This window comes from Terrapene carolina, unplaced genomic scaffold (genome assembly GCF_002925995.2).
Source record: "Terrapene carolina triunguis isolate 2854851 unplaced genomic scaffold, T_m_triunguis-2.0 Scaffold227, whole genome shotgun sequence".
NCBI lineage: Eukaryota > Metazoa > Chordata > Testudines > Emydidae > Terrapene > Terrapene triunguis.
Window position 1 is genome coordinate 4130457 of NW_020664578.1, and position 15374 is coordinate 4145830.

At 44.1% G+C, this 15374-nt stretch overlaps 1 protein-coding gene across 3 annotated transcripts; it reads right to left on the reverse strand.

Annotated features, from left to right (window-relative positions):
* Positions 1-1533: 1533 nt before the first annotated feature.
* Positions 1534-15087, reverse strand: ENSA (endosulfine alpha). 3 transcript variants are annotated; one of them, XM_026656250.2, is made up of 5 exons: positions 14653-15087; positions 13052-13081; positions 7677-7802; positions 4467-4633; positions 1534-2779 (listed from the first exon to the last, which is right to left on the reverse strand). In XM_026656250.2, the coding sequence occupies exons 1-5, from the start codon at positions 14707-14709 to the stop codon at positions 2722-2724; spliced, it is 438 nt and encodes a 145-aa protein (XP_026512035.1). In that variant the 5' UTR covers positions 14710-15087; the 3' UTR covers positions 1534-2721. The 3 variants fall into 3 exon arrangements, with proteins under 3 accessions (XP_026512035.1, XP_026512036.1, XP_026512037.1); XM_026656251.2 differs by lacking the exon at positions 13052-13081 and having other exon boundaries at positions 14653-15081; XM_026656252.2 differs by lacking the exons at positions 1534-2779; positions 13052-13081 and having other exon boundaries at positions 3818-4633; positions 14653-15078.
* Positions 15088-15374: the final 287 nt, after the last annotated feature.

Below are 15374 nucleotides of genomic sequence, written 5' to 3' on the forward strand. Positions count from 1 at the left end.
GTTACAGTGGAAATAGAAAAATAGTTTTGAGGAGAAAAAAAAAATCACATGATTTTAGAAGTGTTGTAAGTAAGTTTTGCTTAGAGGGAGAGAAGGGGGGGGGAAGGGAAGATGTTGGATTTTTTTTTTTTTTTTTTTAAATCGCTAGATAAGTAACAATTTCTTCTGCCCTCTGCTGCTCACAAAAAGGAATGCTACAGCTCCCTTTAAAAGCTAGTGGACTCAATTCTCCATCAGCCTGTACCTTGTACAATCAATCATTTACCCCAGTTTAAATTGGAAAGATGGTGTTTTGCACCAATGCAAGAGACAAAATCTTCAGGACAAACCTTGCATCCCAGTCCTAAAAAACCTGAAAGATTTAATCATATTGAGACATTAACTAATCTAGTTTGCTCTTGTCTAGTTTGCATTTCCTGCCTGTGCAACAAGATAAAGTACTCCAAAGCAAATGAATGTATTTCAAATATTGAAAGTCCCCCACTCCCAGAGAAGTATGAGTGGCTCTGTGGAGCTACCATTTACACATTTCTGCAATGCCTACTCAATCAAACTACAGCACAGCCATTTTGCTCAACAAGCTTTGGTTGAAATCCTACCAACAGTTGCTTTTTAGAGGAGAACTGAAAGTTTCCTTGCAGTTAAAAATCAAGATTTATAATATTTCTGTTAGCTCAGACACTGATCATCTATCAAAATTTCAACTGGACATAAGCATTGTTCGTTTTTTTCCCCAGCTAGTAGAAACAAAAGGCTACTCAGCCATTTTATCTAGGCTTTGTACCATGGCATCAAAATACCTTATTTATCCTCCAATAGTACCATCAGATTCAACCTTTAAGGCAAGCTCAACTTGAGATCCCTTCTATACCGTAGTCCAGCAGTGGATAAATAATGGGCGCGAGTGTTGGTTTTACTATAATTGTGCTGATCTGGATGCCACCCTCTCTCCAGGAAACACAATTCCCTAGGAATTGCAGCAAGGAACTGTTGGGGATGAAACGTCAGCTCTTTGTTGGGATCCTGGCATCTGGGTTGAGGAAAAGTATCACTCAGCTTGGCCCATGAAGAAAAAAACCAAATCCAAACATATTAGCTCATTAAACATGCAGAGGCCCTTTACTGTTTTGCGGTCAGGGCTTCTGTGTCTAATTATTAATAGTTAGCTTCATCCTTTCACAAGCAAACAAAAGAAGTTTCCACTTACAGTTATTTCCCCAGAAGAGGGAATATATATAGAAAAAAATTATAGCCATGCTTCAGTTTTTCCCAGAAGTCTGTTTAGACTAAGGAGAAATCATTCCAAGGACAAAATATTTGTATCCTAAAGTTGTGTGTAGTGCAACCGTCCAATGAAGATCACTCATTCCATTTCCACATTTAAGGCTGCACACCAAGAGGCTGAGCTGCAAATGCCAAACAATGGAGTGGAACTGGAAGGAAGCCACTGTGAAATACACAACGCTCCCTTTTTAGGGTCCCTCTTTCCCCACTCTTTTAGTTTTCGTGACTGAACAAAAAATGACTTCAGTATGTGTTTGAGACAAGTTTATTTTTTAAAATAATCATCTCTCCTGATGTTTCTCACTCAGTATTTTGAAGGTAATTTCTTCCTCCTTTCTATATAAATACACTTGGTATTTCCTGAATCCTGGAGGGAGTGGGGGGAATGGTTCGACATGTTCATTCCCCTCTCTGTTCTCCTCGTCAATCAGATTTCACTGAGAACACCACCATGAAGGTTTAGCCAACAGCTGACAGGTACTCAGTAGTGCAAGAGCAGTTTTTTTGTTTTTGTTTTTTTTAAGAAAAAAAGCATAGAACAATAGAAGATAGAGATGAAGATGATGTAAAAAATTATATATATTTATATATATATGATTCATATCTATTTACAATGTGGCTGGGACAAACAGCAAGACATTTGAGGAGATTATACAAGACACCAGTAGCTTTCCCCCCCAACCTTCTCAGATTGGAACCTGGACATAAGGCATGAGGAGACTGAGACTAAAGAATGAAATTACACATTTACAAAGAAGGAATTCCCCACTCCCCGCTAAACCCCGTCTCCTTTTCACTCTGGTGAAATTGACTTTTTATTGACCAGTCTCTATGAAAAGAAAAAAAAATGGTTCTTTACAACTTCAGAAACATGGATGTTGATTTGTACGATATGTCAGGCGTGGCTTTTTACTTCTTTTTTGAAGCATGACTTTTAGAAATACCCTGATTAGCTAGACGCAATACCACGTTTTCCATTTAGAAGCATCATCAGCAAAACGTGGTCAACTGAAAGAGACCTTTGTATGAATTACTTGGTAATTTTTAGTCCCTAAAGTAAGGCAAGGCAGAGACTGTATGTAGACAAAGCTACATCAATTGTGGAGTTTCAAGTGTTACCTTTCATTGGGTTTTCTTGACCTCGATATGGTATCCTACAGAATGAACTGATTAAACAGATTCCCTCCCCCGTCCCCCAAAAAAAACAAACAAACCCAAATCTTTAAATTCCGGACTTAAAACAGAGATTCATGTTTGCTTTCAGCACAGCAAGCTGCATGATGAAATCTTAAAATTATCGTTCCAGTGAAACACCTTTTAACCCACCACATTGTTGCATCTCTGCTAAAATATTCCTCTAAATGCAGTTCGATCCTGTGTTCCAGGTGAAATGCTGTATTTTCTATGCCACACGAAGACCATATTTGACATGCATTATCAGTTGTGATCTTGCATTCCACAAGCTGCAGCCATTGAATCAACATGGTTTTCAGGCCTGAAACAGACACAGGCAGGGGAAAAAACAAAAAAACAAAACCAAGCTACTAATGTGTTATGCCATTAATGCAAGTTTGTTTTTATGCTTCTTTCCACTCCATCCTCCCAGGTTCTCAGTTTTTTTTACAGGCTGGTGATCTTCTATCCTGAAATCCTCTAGCTTCAAAGAGAATTTCCTCTTCCCCACGCATCCTCATGGGTTTAGAAGGGTCATAATTATTGTCCCATTTTTCTGAACTACAATATAATAAGCCATGTTTGCTTTACACTCTTCCTTATCCTTTCCAACAGACTTAAACATATTTTTTTAATCAGTCACAGGCTGCAGTGCAGAGCTAACTACTCTGTAATTTCAGCTATTAGTAAAGGCGCTAGCCTGGGTCTTAGATTCATTCATAGATTCCATGAGTCTAAGGCCAGAAGGGACGATTGTGATCATCTAGTCTGACCTCCTGTACAAAATATAGGCCATAATACTTCCCAGAGCAGATCCTTTAGAAAAACAACTAATCTCTATTTAAGAATTGTCAGTGATGGAAAATCCACCATAACCTTTGGTAAATTGTTCCAATGGTTAATTACTCTCACCGTTAAAAATTTACACCTTATTTTCAGTCTGAAACTTGGGAGATACAGGTTCAGTTCCTTGCTCGGCCACTTTGTGACCATGTGCAAATCACTTAGTTTCTCTGTGCCTCGGTTCTCCATCTGTAAAAGTGGGATAATAGTACTGCTGTGCTCACAGGGGTGCTATGAGGATCGACACATTAAGGACTGTCAGGTGCTCAGATATTACGGTGATCAGGGCCATATGAGTTCCTGAGACAGAGCGATTTAGTCACAGGTACAAATTCTGATTGAAGGTAAGTAGGTTGTTTTAAATGTTGACAATTAAGAACACTGGATTTTCAAAGAGGAAATCAAAGATTAAAAACCTGCAGATTCCAGGAGGTAGAACTGAAGAGAGTCTTCTGTCAAGAGGGCTTACTCTAATTTTGCCAAAGCACATTGGGAACTATTCTATACTCACAGGTACCAATTTGCTCAGCCAAGCAGAATAGCAAATATTGACATTTCTTTAAAAACACATTTTGCCGAATTACTTTCTGTATTCTCGCTAATTTCTTGTTCAAGAGTTCCACTATTCATTTAGCTCAAGCATAATACATATACCCATGGGCCACCTGTTTGTTGGTCATCCTAGTCCTGTCCAATTCTTTCTATACCTCTCAGTACCTTGGACCGAGTAGCTGAACAGCAAGAGGCCCCCAGAGTCCCAAGATCTGCACGCCAAGCTGAGAGCCAATGATGGGCCAATCCTTTGATGCAGTATTCTGCTTTTATAAGCTTCAGATAGTGAGGTGGCAAAGTTCAAACACTTCTGCTATGACTCCTCTGATACCTGAGGGATTTCAGCTGCACGCAAACTAAGGCAGCAAACTGACTTTGTATGGAAAGGATCCACTCAGCTGAATGATCACCAGTTGTAAAAATCTGTACACACACCCAGGACTATAAACTCATCTCACTTGCTTTCCTTTTGTTTGATTACTGTAAGTATTTGAATGATTACATGAATTCCGATCATCCCAGCCCTATAATACAGTGAAGTTCAATCAGTTTGACACACACACACAAAATAATAATTAAAAAAAAAAAAAAAAAAATCAGAAGTGCAGGTTTACCCTGCCAGCTTGCTGGTTACAAGTGATGACTTTCTCGGTGGAAGATCTTGTGGTGTCGGGATATGGTCTCCTGTCACCAGGTTATTGTCAGGCCCGGTGGTTGGCAACTGCTTGTTCTTCATCTTTGCCTTGGCCATATTGTAGTCACCCGAGTCAAAATACTTTTGCTGAAAGAGGGACAGGATTTCAGGTTACTTTGGCAAAGTCTTAAGAAAATATACTGCCGCAAAACTTGTTGGAATATTGCAAACATACAAGACCTATCTAACCATGAATGTTTTCTTGATTTAAGAAGTAGCTTGGTCAACGTACACCATTGTGCCACTGAATTTGCAGACTCTTAGATCAGCCTAGTTCCAGTATAGCCATAACTATAGCTACCCCAGCAGAACCCTGCTAGTATAGACAGTTATACTAGCAACAGAGGGCTTTTGCTGGTATAGTTCATTCGGGTTCGGTGAGCGAAATAAGCTATCCCAGCAAAAGTGCTTTTGTGCTGCTAGAACTGCATCTACAATAGGGTTTTTGCTGGCACAGCTGTGTCATAAACAAACAAACCCAAGCAAAATAACTCTCACAGCCCTATCAGGCAAAGCTATGCTGGCAAGATTTATATAGCCCTGGCCTAAGAACAGACACTAAATCCTCACTTTAAAGAAGCAGTTACAGAAGACTGGAAGCCAGACAAGGAAATCCACCTTCCCGTTTTATACACATACTTTTAAGTAAGTTTGTAACACAACCAGTCACCCCCAACCAATTTTCGGCCTTTCTGTAATACTTATTTGAAAGGAAAGGATAACCATAATCATTTACTTCCTTTACCAAGGTGTACTGTAAACAAACACAATTCACCAAGTACAACAGCAGTTGTTAAAGCTTTATAACAGGGAATCTCAGGCCTAGTGTACACGGGGGGGGGGGGGGGGAGTGGAATCAATCTAAGGGTATGTCTACACTACAGGATTAATCCGAATTTAGATAATTCGAATTTGGGAAACAGGTTGTATAAATTCGATTGTGCGCGGCCACACTAAGCACCTTAATTCGGTTTTAAACCACATTAATTCGGTGGTGTGCGGCCACACTAACCCTAATTCGAATTAACAAAATCGATTTAGGCTCTACTCCATTCGTCAAGGTGGAGTACAGAAATCGATTTAAAGGGCCCTTTAATTCGAATTAACTGGCTCTGTAGTGTGGACGGGTGAAGGGTTAATTCGGATTAAGGCAGCTAAATCCGAATTAAAGTCCTAGTGTAGACCAGGCCTAAGTTACACAACTTCTGCTACATGAATAACGTAGCTGAAGTCGACGTACTTAGATCCATTTACTGCGGTGTCTTCACTGCGGTAAGTTGATGGCTGATGCTCTCCCGTCGACTCTGCCGGCACCTCTCGCCCTGGTGGAGTACCGGAGTCGATGGGCGAGTGCTCAGCGGTCGATTTATCGCGTCTAAACTAGACGCGATAAATCGACCCCTGCTAGATCGATGGCTGCCCCTCAATCCAGCAGGTAATGTAGACAAGCCTTCAGTTGGGTTTACCGAGTTCCTTAAAGTGACTTTTAAAGCCCAAACACTTGACCTACTGCCACCTGGCTGTACCCCTAATGGGGAAAAACCCCAGGACCCAATTTTCATTTACCCCATTCTGGCAGCATAAAAGAGGCCAGAGCACCATACAGGGGCTTTGGTGTAAATGAGAAAGGCCTGATTTTGCTCTCCCACTGGTGTGAGTTAGGGCCTGATTCTCCTCTAAATATCGGATTTAAAAACAGAAACCCCCTATTGCTTCCATGCCAAGACATTAAATAACCATTATTTTTGTGCTTGCTCTGCAGGCTGTTACCTAAAACAATATTACCCGAGTAACATCAACAGCAAGAGATAATGCTGGCACACAATGATGTTTTGGCAGGATGAAAGGCTATAAATAAAAGCTATAAAAGGAAAACAATGATGTTAATTCCCATGAAGCAAAGCAGAGGCAGTGGGCAGAATCCCTGTGGTTCTAAATGGGAAAAAACAGCAAAACTGTTGCATTTTCCCAACTTCTCAGAGGATTGTTAAACAATCTGAAGGGGATAAGAGGCTCATATACTGTACCAGACTGCTTTACAATGGCTTTGTAAAATATTACAGCTATAAACAAGATGCCAGGCTTTGCTTTACTGAATTTCAGTGAGGGCTTTAACTAATTCCTCAGACACAGGAGTCACAAGGCCTGATACACCATTGCCTTGAACCTTGGCCAGTCGTACACCAGCACAGAGTGGGTGTAAAACGCTGCCATTCTGAGCTGGTGGCATTTCTACACCCACTTTGCACAGGTCTAAGTGACTGCACAAGGTGCAGAGGAATGGAAAAATCAAGCCCACAGTTTCTAATTTTGCATCATTAGTCTTTAAGAGTTCTACTTTGAACCCACATGTGAGATTTGGAACATCTGATCTGCCTGATCACCGGCTGGTGCAGGACCAGCTGCACAGCGTTAAGGTAGATCCCAGGGAGAGCCCTGGGAGATCAGTGCATTAGTTTCTAAGTATCAGAGTCCAAATCATGACGGGTCACAAGGTGGAGAACTGGGAAGCCACTAAACAATATTCACATAGCAAAACCCACCACACAAAAGACAGCCCAACACAAGAACAGCCTGGGATGATCTCGATCAGGAGCTTAGGAAACAGGGGAATGTGCCACACAGACATCTACTATGGTGACTTCAGTGGGCTTTAGATGGGGCCAATCCCACGGAGCTTTAATCAGGTCCTACAGACCTGGCACAAGCTTGCATTATCAATAACATTCATAAGCACAAAGTCACTCAAGGTACAAGTAAACTCATATTCATCCTGGACAGCTACATCAAAATTATGTTTGTTCCTACATTTGAATACTTTTCAAGTGGTCATGCCCGACTTATTTCATGCCTGATATATCCCCAGGCCAGCAACGGTAACGAATAGAAACGTATTAGATACAAATGGCATTACAACATGTTCAGGCCACTGGTCCGGCTTGGTCAGTAGATAGAAATATAAACACCCTATGTACATACTGAATCCAAATCTCTCATTCAATACAGACTTTACTAACAATGTCTAGACTACTTTAAGTGCTACTATCTATATCATATACACTTTTCTTTACACCATCTAGTGATGACAACGGTTAGCTTCCAAGACAAGGGTATTTGAGTAGGTAAGTACCCCTTTCTGCAGTCTTTTCATTAGGAAGTCTGACCCTCCTGGCTTCTGTCCTAAATTAGGATATTTGGCCTTTAGTTTTGCTTCTTCTGCTCTCTCAGGGATGACTGCTTCCTTCTCCTGTGTATCCTGAAAAACAAGAAACGGATTAAAGCTATTCAACCCTACGAAACAGGACACTTATTTTACCTCGGAAATCTAGTTATACAATGTTTGTCCTGTAACTACAAGCCTAATGTTTATCACTAATTGAGGTGTGGCCCCTTAAATGCTTAAACATACTTTGAGAATACTGTAAACTCATTCTAAACCCATAGGGGGAGTGGCTTTCTCAGAAAGCCTGTGGGAAAGCGGACAGATAAATGGGTCAGGTGAGAGATACAGCCATAGATAAGGAGCCATTGGTAAGTTTAACCCAGGCAATGAGGTTCAGCAGGCAGTCATCAGTTTCACATCAACTCCCATCAGTTAAGTGTGGCACCATCTGTAACTTTTCTAACCTTTCCACATTGCAGAAGCCAACTGGCTGAGACAATATGGGCAGTGGCTAGAAATTCAACCAAGCTTTTATACGCAAGAGCAAGCAACATGCCAGAAACAGCTCACCGGGTGGGTCGCAGAGATCAAGTTCTGCTGCTTCAACATGGAGTAGTTGTTCACATGTATTCAACGCATCAACATTCCACAGTGCCATTTCCTAGCATTGCTTAAAGATAGGAGTTTTAAACAACTGAGCTCTTTGATCACTAAGCATCATTAAAAGGACAAGAGGCAAATCAATGTTTTTAGTGCATATTTCTTCATGAAGGGGAATTCCATAATGCTGAAGACAGCCCAGGAAGCCAGAAGGTCTCTGTATTCACAAAGCACAGATAACATCAGATACCCTGAGCCACCCCACCCATGTGTGTGCCTCAGCCCTATGCTGAAGAGAACAGTTCCAGAGCAAGATGATATTTCACCAGCCAAGACTCTTTGTCCTATGGACTGTGTTACACAGAAGGTCAGACTTGCAATCCTTTCTGGCCTTAAGATCTATGAATCTTTGGCCCCTCTGCAGAGATCCCCACCAGCCCCTCACGTGCGACGGTTTTTGCAACATGGACACCTGTCTACTAAGAACGGGACTGAGACTTTGCAACTTGTGTCGTACGAACCAAACAATGCTGACTCGAGTCAGTTTCAACCAAGGCCAAATTCAAACTGGCAACTCCAATACCATTATCAATCATCTATGCCATCCAGTATCACAGACGCAGCAAACTCGGCCCCAGCGGCAGAACAGCACATAATATCTCTCTGCTTGATCAAGAAGTGGCATTGACTTGTTCTGTGGCAAGTTCCTTCTCATGCCCCTGGGCCCAAAGGCTCATGGCCTAAGTACAGAGTAGATTAGGCAAGGTAAAAACAGGGTTGAGATTTCCCATGTCTTTGCTGGAATCAAAGACTAAAAAACTTTGCAGAGGGGGGAAAAAAAACAACAACATTTATCTTCAGCTTGGCACGCAGGTGTCAATATGGTCACGCAGAGAGTTGCTAGAGCAAGCTCACAGAGATGTACGAAACAGGATACTGGTCAATGCCAGTGACAGGACATCACACTAGAGGGACCATGAGTTTGATCCAGACTAGCTACTCCGGTGTTCCAAGTAAACTGAATCCCTCTTGCTAAAAGGGCGGGACACAATCCATCCAACTAGATAATCTACATTTGATTTTAGTAAAGAGAACAGGCAAATTTCTGCCTTAATGGTTCGGATTGGTCACGTTATGGTTGGGTTCAAGACAACCTTTGCTCAGAAATATACAGATGGAACTTTGCTGAAACAGACGTGAAACTTTCGAATTGGAAAAATTAACAAAAAAGATAGAAATCAGTATCCTAACCTAGAAAATTAGTTGAGACCTGTAAATATCTGATAATGTGGACTGGTTTGTAAGTGACAGCTTCAGAACTTTTGTAAAGAAGTTGCTGTACAAGAGCAGAAATTGGTGATGGCTTCAAAAATGATACCATCTGCAACTAAATATTTGTCTCAGCACAGTGGTAGAGGTGGTTTGAGGGCTGCCTGGGATGTATTACTCACTTCCACCCCTCCAATCATGTGAGGAAAGAGGAATAGAAGGATTGTCACACTTCTGTCCTCCAAGAGAGTGCTTATCCCAGCCTTATTCTTTAAGCGGAGTTTGCTTAAGTAAAGAGCATGGATGTCAGCAGAACCACAGAGTGACTACATTTCTCAGTTATGTCAGAATTTTTAAATACAGCTTTGAGAACAGACTCAATGGTATAAAAGTCCTGAGACTATGAATTACCAAATACAGTAAATTCGATTTCCTAGGGCTGTACTGCTTATTACACTCGAGGGTCAATAGTAGCTGGCCAGAAATAGAATGGCACAGTCTGTCCTAAGAAATCTTGCTGCTGTTATTCTTGATAAGTCATCTGTTGGAAGGCATTTCAGTGTTCATGAAGTTTTTCAAAGATTTAGAACACAGGCCACTGGCCTGTTTAAGATCTGGATTAAGATCTGCATTTAGATGGTTTTTCCTCTACAGAGAGCAACCTAATGGGCTGGGTCAGCTGTCAGCCCTCTCTGCCTGCTGCATTCACTAGGCAGTTCTGGAAACCTCCATTCCTGCTAGTCACTATTGCCACCAATTCCAGAAAAGATCTTGCACAGTGGGAACTCAGTTCAATTTAGATGGCCTGTGCAGCATATCTGGGATCCTCAGATTTTCTTTGTTGCTGGCCTGCACCAGCCTGTGACATTTGGTCCATTACCAGGTAAAACACTGGAAGGAGAGGCAAAATATGTCGAGAAGCCACTGCAAATTAACAGATTAGCCAACAAAGTGAAGGCAGGCGTGCCCACATCTCAAAATCCACATCATCATAATTGTTCATTGTTCACTGTCTCAGACTGATTGAGCCATAGACAGACACTGAAATCTCTCAGTCTTGGATCTGGTCCTTCCAGGTAAGGAAAGACGTACAGGAGGAAGTTAGTACTGCTGGTACCACCAATGGTGAATGTGTATTTGGGCAGTTAGAGTCCATGCTGGGTCGAGGGGGAGGTAGACTGGTCCTCGTGTCTGATAGTTGAATAGTGGGTTGGAGATGGTGGGTAGAAATGATGTTTCCTACCTGGGTACATATCTTATTCTCCAATCTGTTGAGCATAGTGGGGAAACTGGGCTGGAGAGGCTTGGAAGCTAGGAGTGAAGATGTGTGCCTGGCGCAGGACAGACAGGTATACTGGAGGATGCTCTGTGGATGACAGGTGGTGGCTAGCGACTATACGTAGCCCAGCTGGAAACATACAAGCTGGTATCTGGTCTATTAAAGGCAGTTGACAGCTGCTGAGAAGTTGGCTGTGGAACATTAGCCACAAGTGTTCTCTGAGATATTTTCTGCTATAGTATTTATTCCAATGGTGTTAGGGTTAATGGAGATTTATCACTCTGGCTGTCTTAATGAAGTTCTCTTTTCTAGGAAGAGGATACAGGTAGATGCCACTCAGCCAACTACAACTCAAAGAGACGCTGCCCCACGAAATAAAGGGATTCTTTACTGGCAGAGAATTAAAGAGAGAAGCACAAGTTCCAAAGTGGTGTTTGGTCTCTCAGCAGGAATTCTGGCTGTGTTACCCATAGCCCAGTAGTTCTTACCAGACACTCTCAATCCCACCTCCTTCCCTCAATTATTTATTTCTAAGTCATATCTCCATACATGGCCATAAAGGCCGTTTCCCTCCCATTACTCAGGCCCTTTCCTGTCATCTTGGGTACACTATCTTTAACTACTGCTCAGGCACATTACAGTCAATGGCTTTGTGCTTTACTCTGCTTATTGGAACAAGATCAGTGGCCAACACCACAGCTGGGAAATTAATACCAGTTAGCATTTTTTTTGATAGTAGGGCTATATGTGCAGCACTGCAATGCACCTGAACTAAAGAGACAACAGCACCTTTTCAAATGCATGATGCCACCTGCCTATCAAGATAGATTAACCCACCAGGATTCACATAGGGCATGTTTATGTCCTGCCACTGTATCCAAACTGCCACAGAGCTGATCTTTATGTTTCATCACTGTTCAAACTTAACAGCGACACACGGCTGCCACTTTTCCCAGAGGATCTGTATCACTGAACACATGTGCCCAGATGGCCAGTAGGTTTTAGCTGCATGACTGTTAGCATGTATTCTAATAATACTGTAAGATCAGGAAAGCCTATTGTTCTGACAGATCCCTGTTGTACTGGCGTCACCATTAGTTTGGGCAATAACCGGTTTGGCTGAGAGCTGCCTAAGTGTTTGTATGAGAACACCTGGCCTGTGCTAATCCTGCTCCGGTTCTGAAGGTTGAGATGGCAGCGCCGTGTATTGAAACTCTGAGACAAAACAGGCTTCAAAGTGTTCTTGCAAACTGTTACCCAGAATGCTCTTTCACTTCACAACTATTAGAGGTGGGGTGAGAGCTCCGAGAAGGCATTTAGATGTGAGTGTTATGGGTGCTTAAAATGCTTTTGTGTAGGATTTGTGTGCCAGAGTAGTAGAAAGTTTTTAACCTCCAGGCTGCACACCATATAGCTGTTTGTGATATCACAACTAAAAGGGTCAAAGATTTCCTGCATCACAGGAACTCAAATCTTGTGGCAGTGATCTAGCAGCGGCCATTAGTAAGCGGTTGGACAGTATCATTGCTGGAGGAAAATGTCTAGCCAGGGGTCACAGTCCATTTACTCAGTATAAAATGCAGTTCTCTTTTGCAGAGCTTCCCAACTGGTCCTATATAGGGCCCAATCCACAGTCTCCCAATGACTTCAATGGGATTTGGATTATGCTCACACACAAGCTTCAGAAACATATTTAGATTTTTTTAAAATTAAGTCTGATGGTGGAGTGGCGTTTAATATCCAGGGTCCCCTGTGTAAGTCATTAAGAGAAACCCGTGCCTTCGGAGGTCAGGAAGTCACATCCTCTGTTGTACCCATTTCAGCATTTTAAGTTGAGGGACGCTTTAGGAGCAAGTATTTCCCTATGTTAAAAACCAAGAGTGAAAAGAGTTAATATTTAAAATGAAGGTTTCAGATTGGAAACACTTTCTCCCCAGTCCCAACATATATGATTTCTAGGACAGACGATGCCAAGGCATTTTGGAAGAGACTATTTAAGTCAGGTTTCTCCTTTTCCCTAAAGCTACCGTCTCCTCTCTTTGGTTACCATCCACTTAAAGAGAATCAAGAGAAAATAACAATTGGAAAGACAATGCATCTTTGCTAAGACAGTCTTTAAATAAAGTGGAGAAGTCTGAGTAGCTGCTCCACTCACGACACCGTGGGCAATGCTCTAAGAAAGTCGATGACTCACGGGAGCTGCACACCATGCTGCTAAGCTGCCCTAGACAAAAGGCAAAACAAGAATTTTTGTGCAGAAGGGTTATGTGGGATGATTTTATATTATTACTCACTACAGTTCAGTCCTGCAGCGTTAATACAAAACCTCCACTACAGCTTCGCCCCCCGCAAAGTAATAATGCCACCTCTTCTCATCTACTGCAGCTTCATTTTCGGGCCGCCCCCTGAATTCTGCTTTAGCCTAAGGAACTTTATTACCCTCAAATAAATCAACAGCTTGTGCACAGAACTACAGAATTGTCTACAACAAAGTGATTGCTTTAGTGCAAGCCTGAACTGGTATTTTGAGAGAAACATCCCTCCCCCTTAATACCAAAGGGAAATTCCCCTACTTACTTTGAAGCAGCTGTTATTATATAATCCTAATTTACCTCCACTTCAGGCAAACCTGACCTCACCTCTCATCAAAAATTATTGGCAGAGAAGTCATGAAACTGAGGTGAACTGACATTCTTTATACGGAAGCCACCAAACCGACCGCTTTTAAAGCAACTCCTGCGCTCTTAATTCTTCTTATGGCTCTCAAAGGGCCGGGCAGGCAGCTTTGTCCTACCATTGGGGTCTTAACAGGTGGGAGAGGGATACTTATTATAAGCCATTTCACATATATGTTTGCAGAGTTGTAGCTGTATTGGTCCCAGGATACGAGAGACACATGGGTAGGTGGGATAGTATTTTTCATTCGACCAGCTTCTATTGGTAGAAGATACAAGCTTTCGATCTACAGAGGGCTCTTCTTCAGATGACCTGGTGGGGCAGGTGCGCTGAAGAAGAGCTCTGCGTAGCTCAAAACCTTGTACTTTCCACCAATAGACGCTGGCTGGTCCAATAAAAGATATTTCCTCATCCACCTTGTCTCTCTCCTTTCACATACATGTACTCATGGTTTCATGGAGACCTGTAACCTTAGCCCTGGTCTACACTTAAAATTTAGATTGACCGAGCCACATCGCTCAACGGGGTGAAAAATTCCCACCCGAGTGAGTGCCGTAGTTAAGCCAACCGGACCCCAGGTGAAGAATTCAAGCCCCCCAAGCTCCAACCAGCAGCGGAGCCACCCCCTGCTGAAGTCCAAGTCCCAACCCAGCACCCCCAGATCCTCCCTCCACCCTAATCCCCTGCCCCTAGTGGAACCACCCCCAAGCCTGGATTCAACCCCCATACCAGGACACCCCCCCCCCAACATCACAGTCTCCCCCCACATCCTCCTCTGACCCACCCTGTCCCATCCCACGGCTGCCCCCTTGCTCCAGAAGCTTCCACACTCCCCAGTATCCCATCACGACGCTCTGACCCCATCCTGTCCCGCCTCAGAGGCCTCCACACCCCCAGTATCCCACAATCCACCAGCCCAACCCGCCCGGACTCGCCCTATCTACCCCACGACCAACAGCCCCCCGGAAGTACCACCCCACCAGGCCCGTAGCCAATGACCAAACACCATTACGAGGAGCGACGAGTAGGGCAGCCAATCACAGCGCAGCCCGGAGCGAACGGGCAGTCCCAGTGGCCAATCGGAACCCAGCGCGATCCCGCCCAGACTCAGCCCCTCACCTGTTTCTCGTCGCCCGTCTGTTCGCACCGGCTGTCGGCGCTGAGCTTCTCCGACATGGCGGGACAGGGAAGGGAAGAGGGACGTGGCTGAGAGAAGCGCCGGCGTTCTGCTTCCCACTCTCTCCCCGGCTCCTGTCACTTTCACTCTGTAACCAAAATGGCCGCCGCCGCCCCCCTAACGTTTCTGCCTGGTAACTGACAAGCAGAGCATCCAATAACAAAGCTTCGGCGGCCAGGATGACATCATACCCAACCAGTCATAGCCCACAGGAGGCGGGATGAGGGGGGCGGGATACGGAGACGAGACAGATGGGGCAAAGGGCCAATGGAGAGTGAGGCAGGAGCAGAATGGGCAGGGCAAAACTTGGGACTGACGAAAACTTAGCGGGACCAATAAGAGACGGAGAGGAGGCCGCGGGGCGGGGAACCAAAATAGGGGGCGGGGTGAGGGGGGGGGGGTCTTGGCTGTGGCGGGGGCAATTTCATTGGCTGCCCTGAGCTCTGTGGCGCCAGGTCCCGCCCCTGACTCGAGCAATGGCCTGGGTGTGAGGGCGGGGACTAGCGTGAGCCGCGCCGGCCAGGCCTGGGGCCCGCCCCCACATCGCCCCGGGACCCCCCCCGGGGATGCCCCCCCTGCCCCCCCGGGACCCGCCCCCCACATTGCCCCGGGACCCACCACTGCCCCCCCGGGACCCGCCCCCCACATCACCCGGGATCCCCCC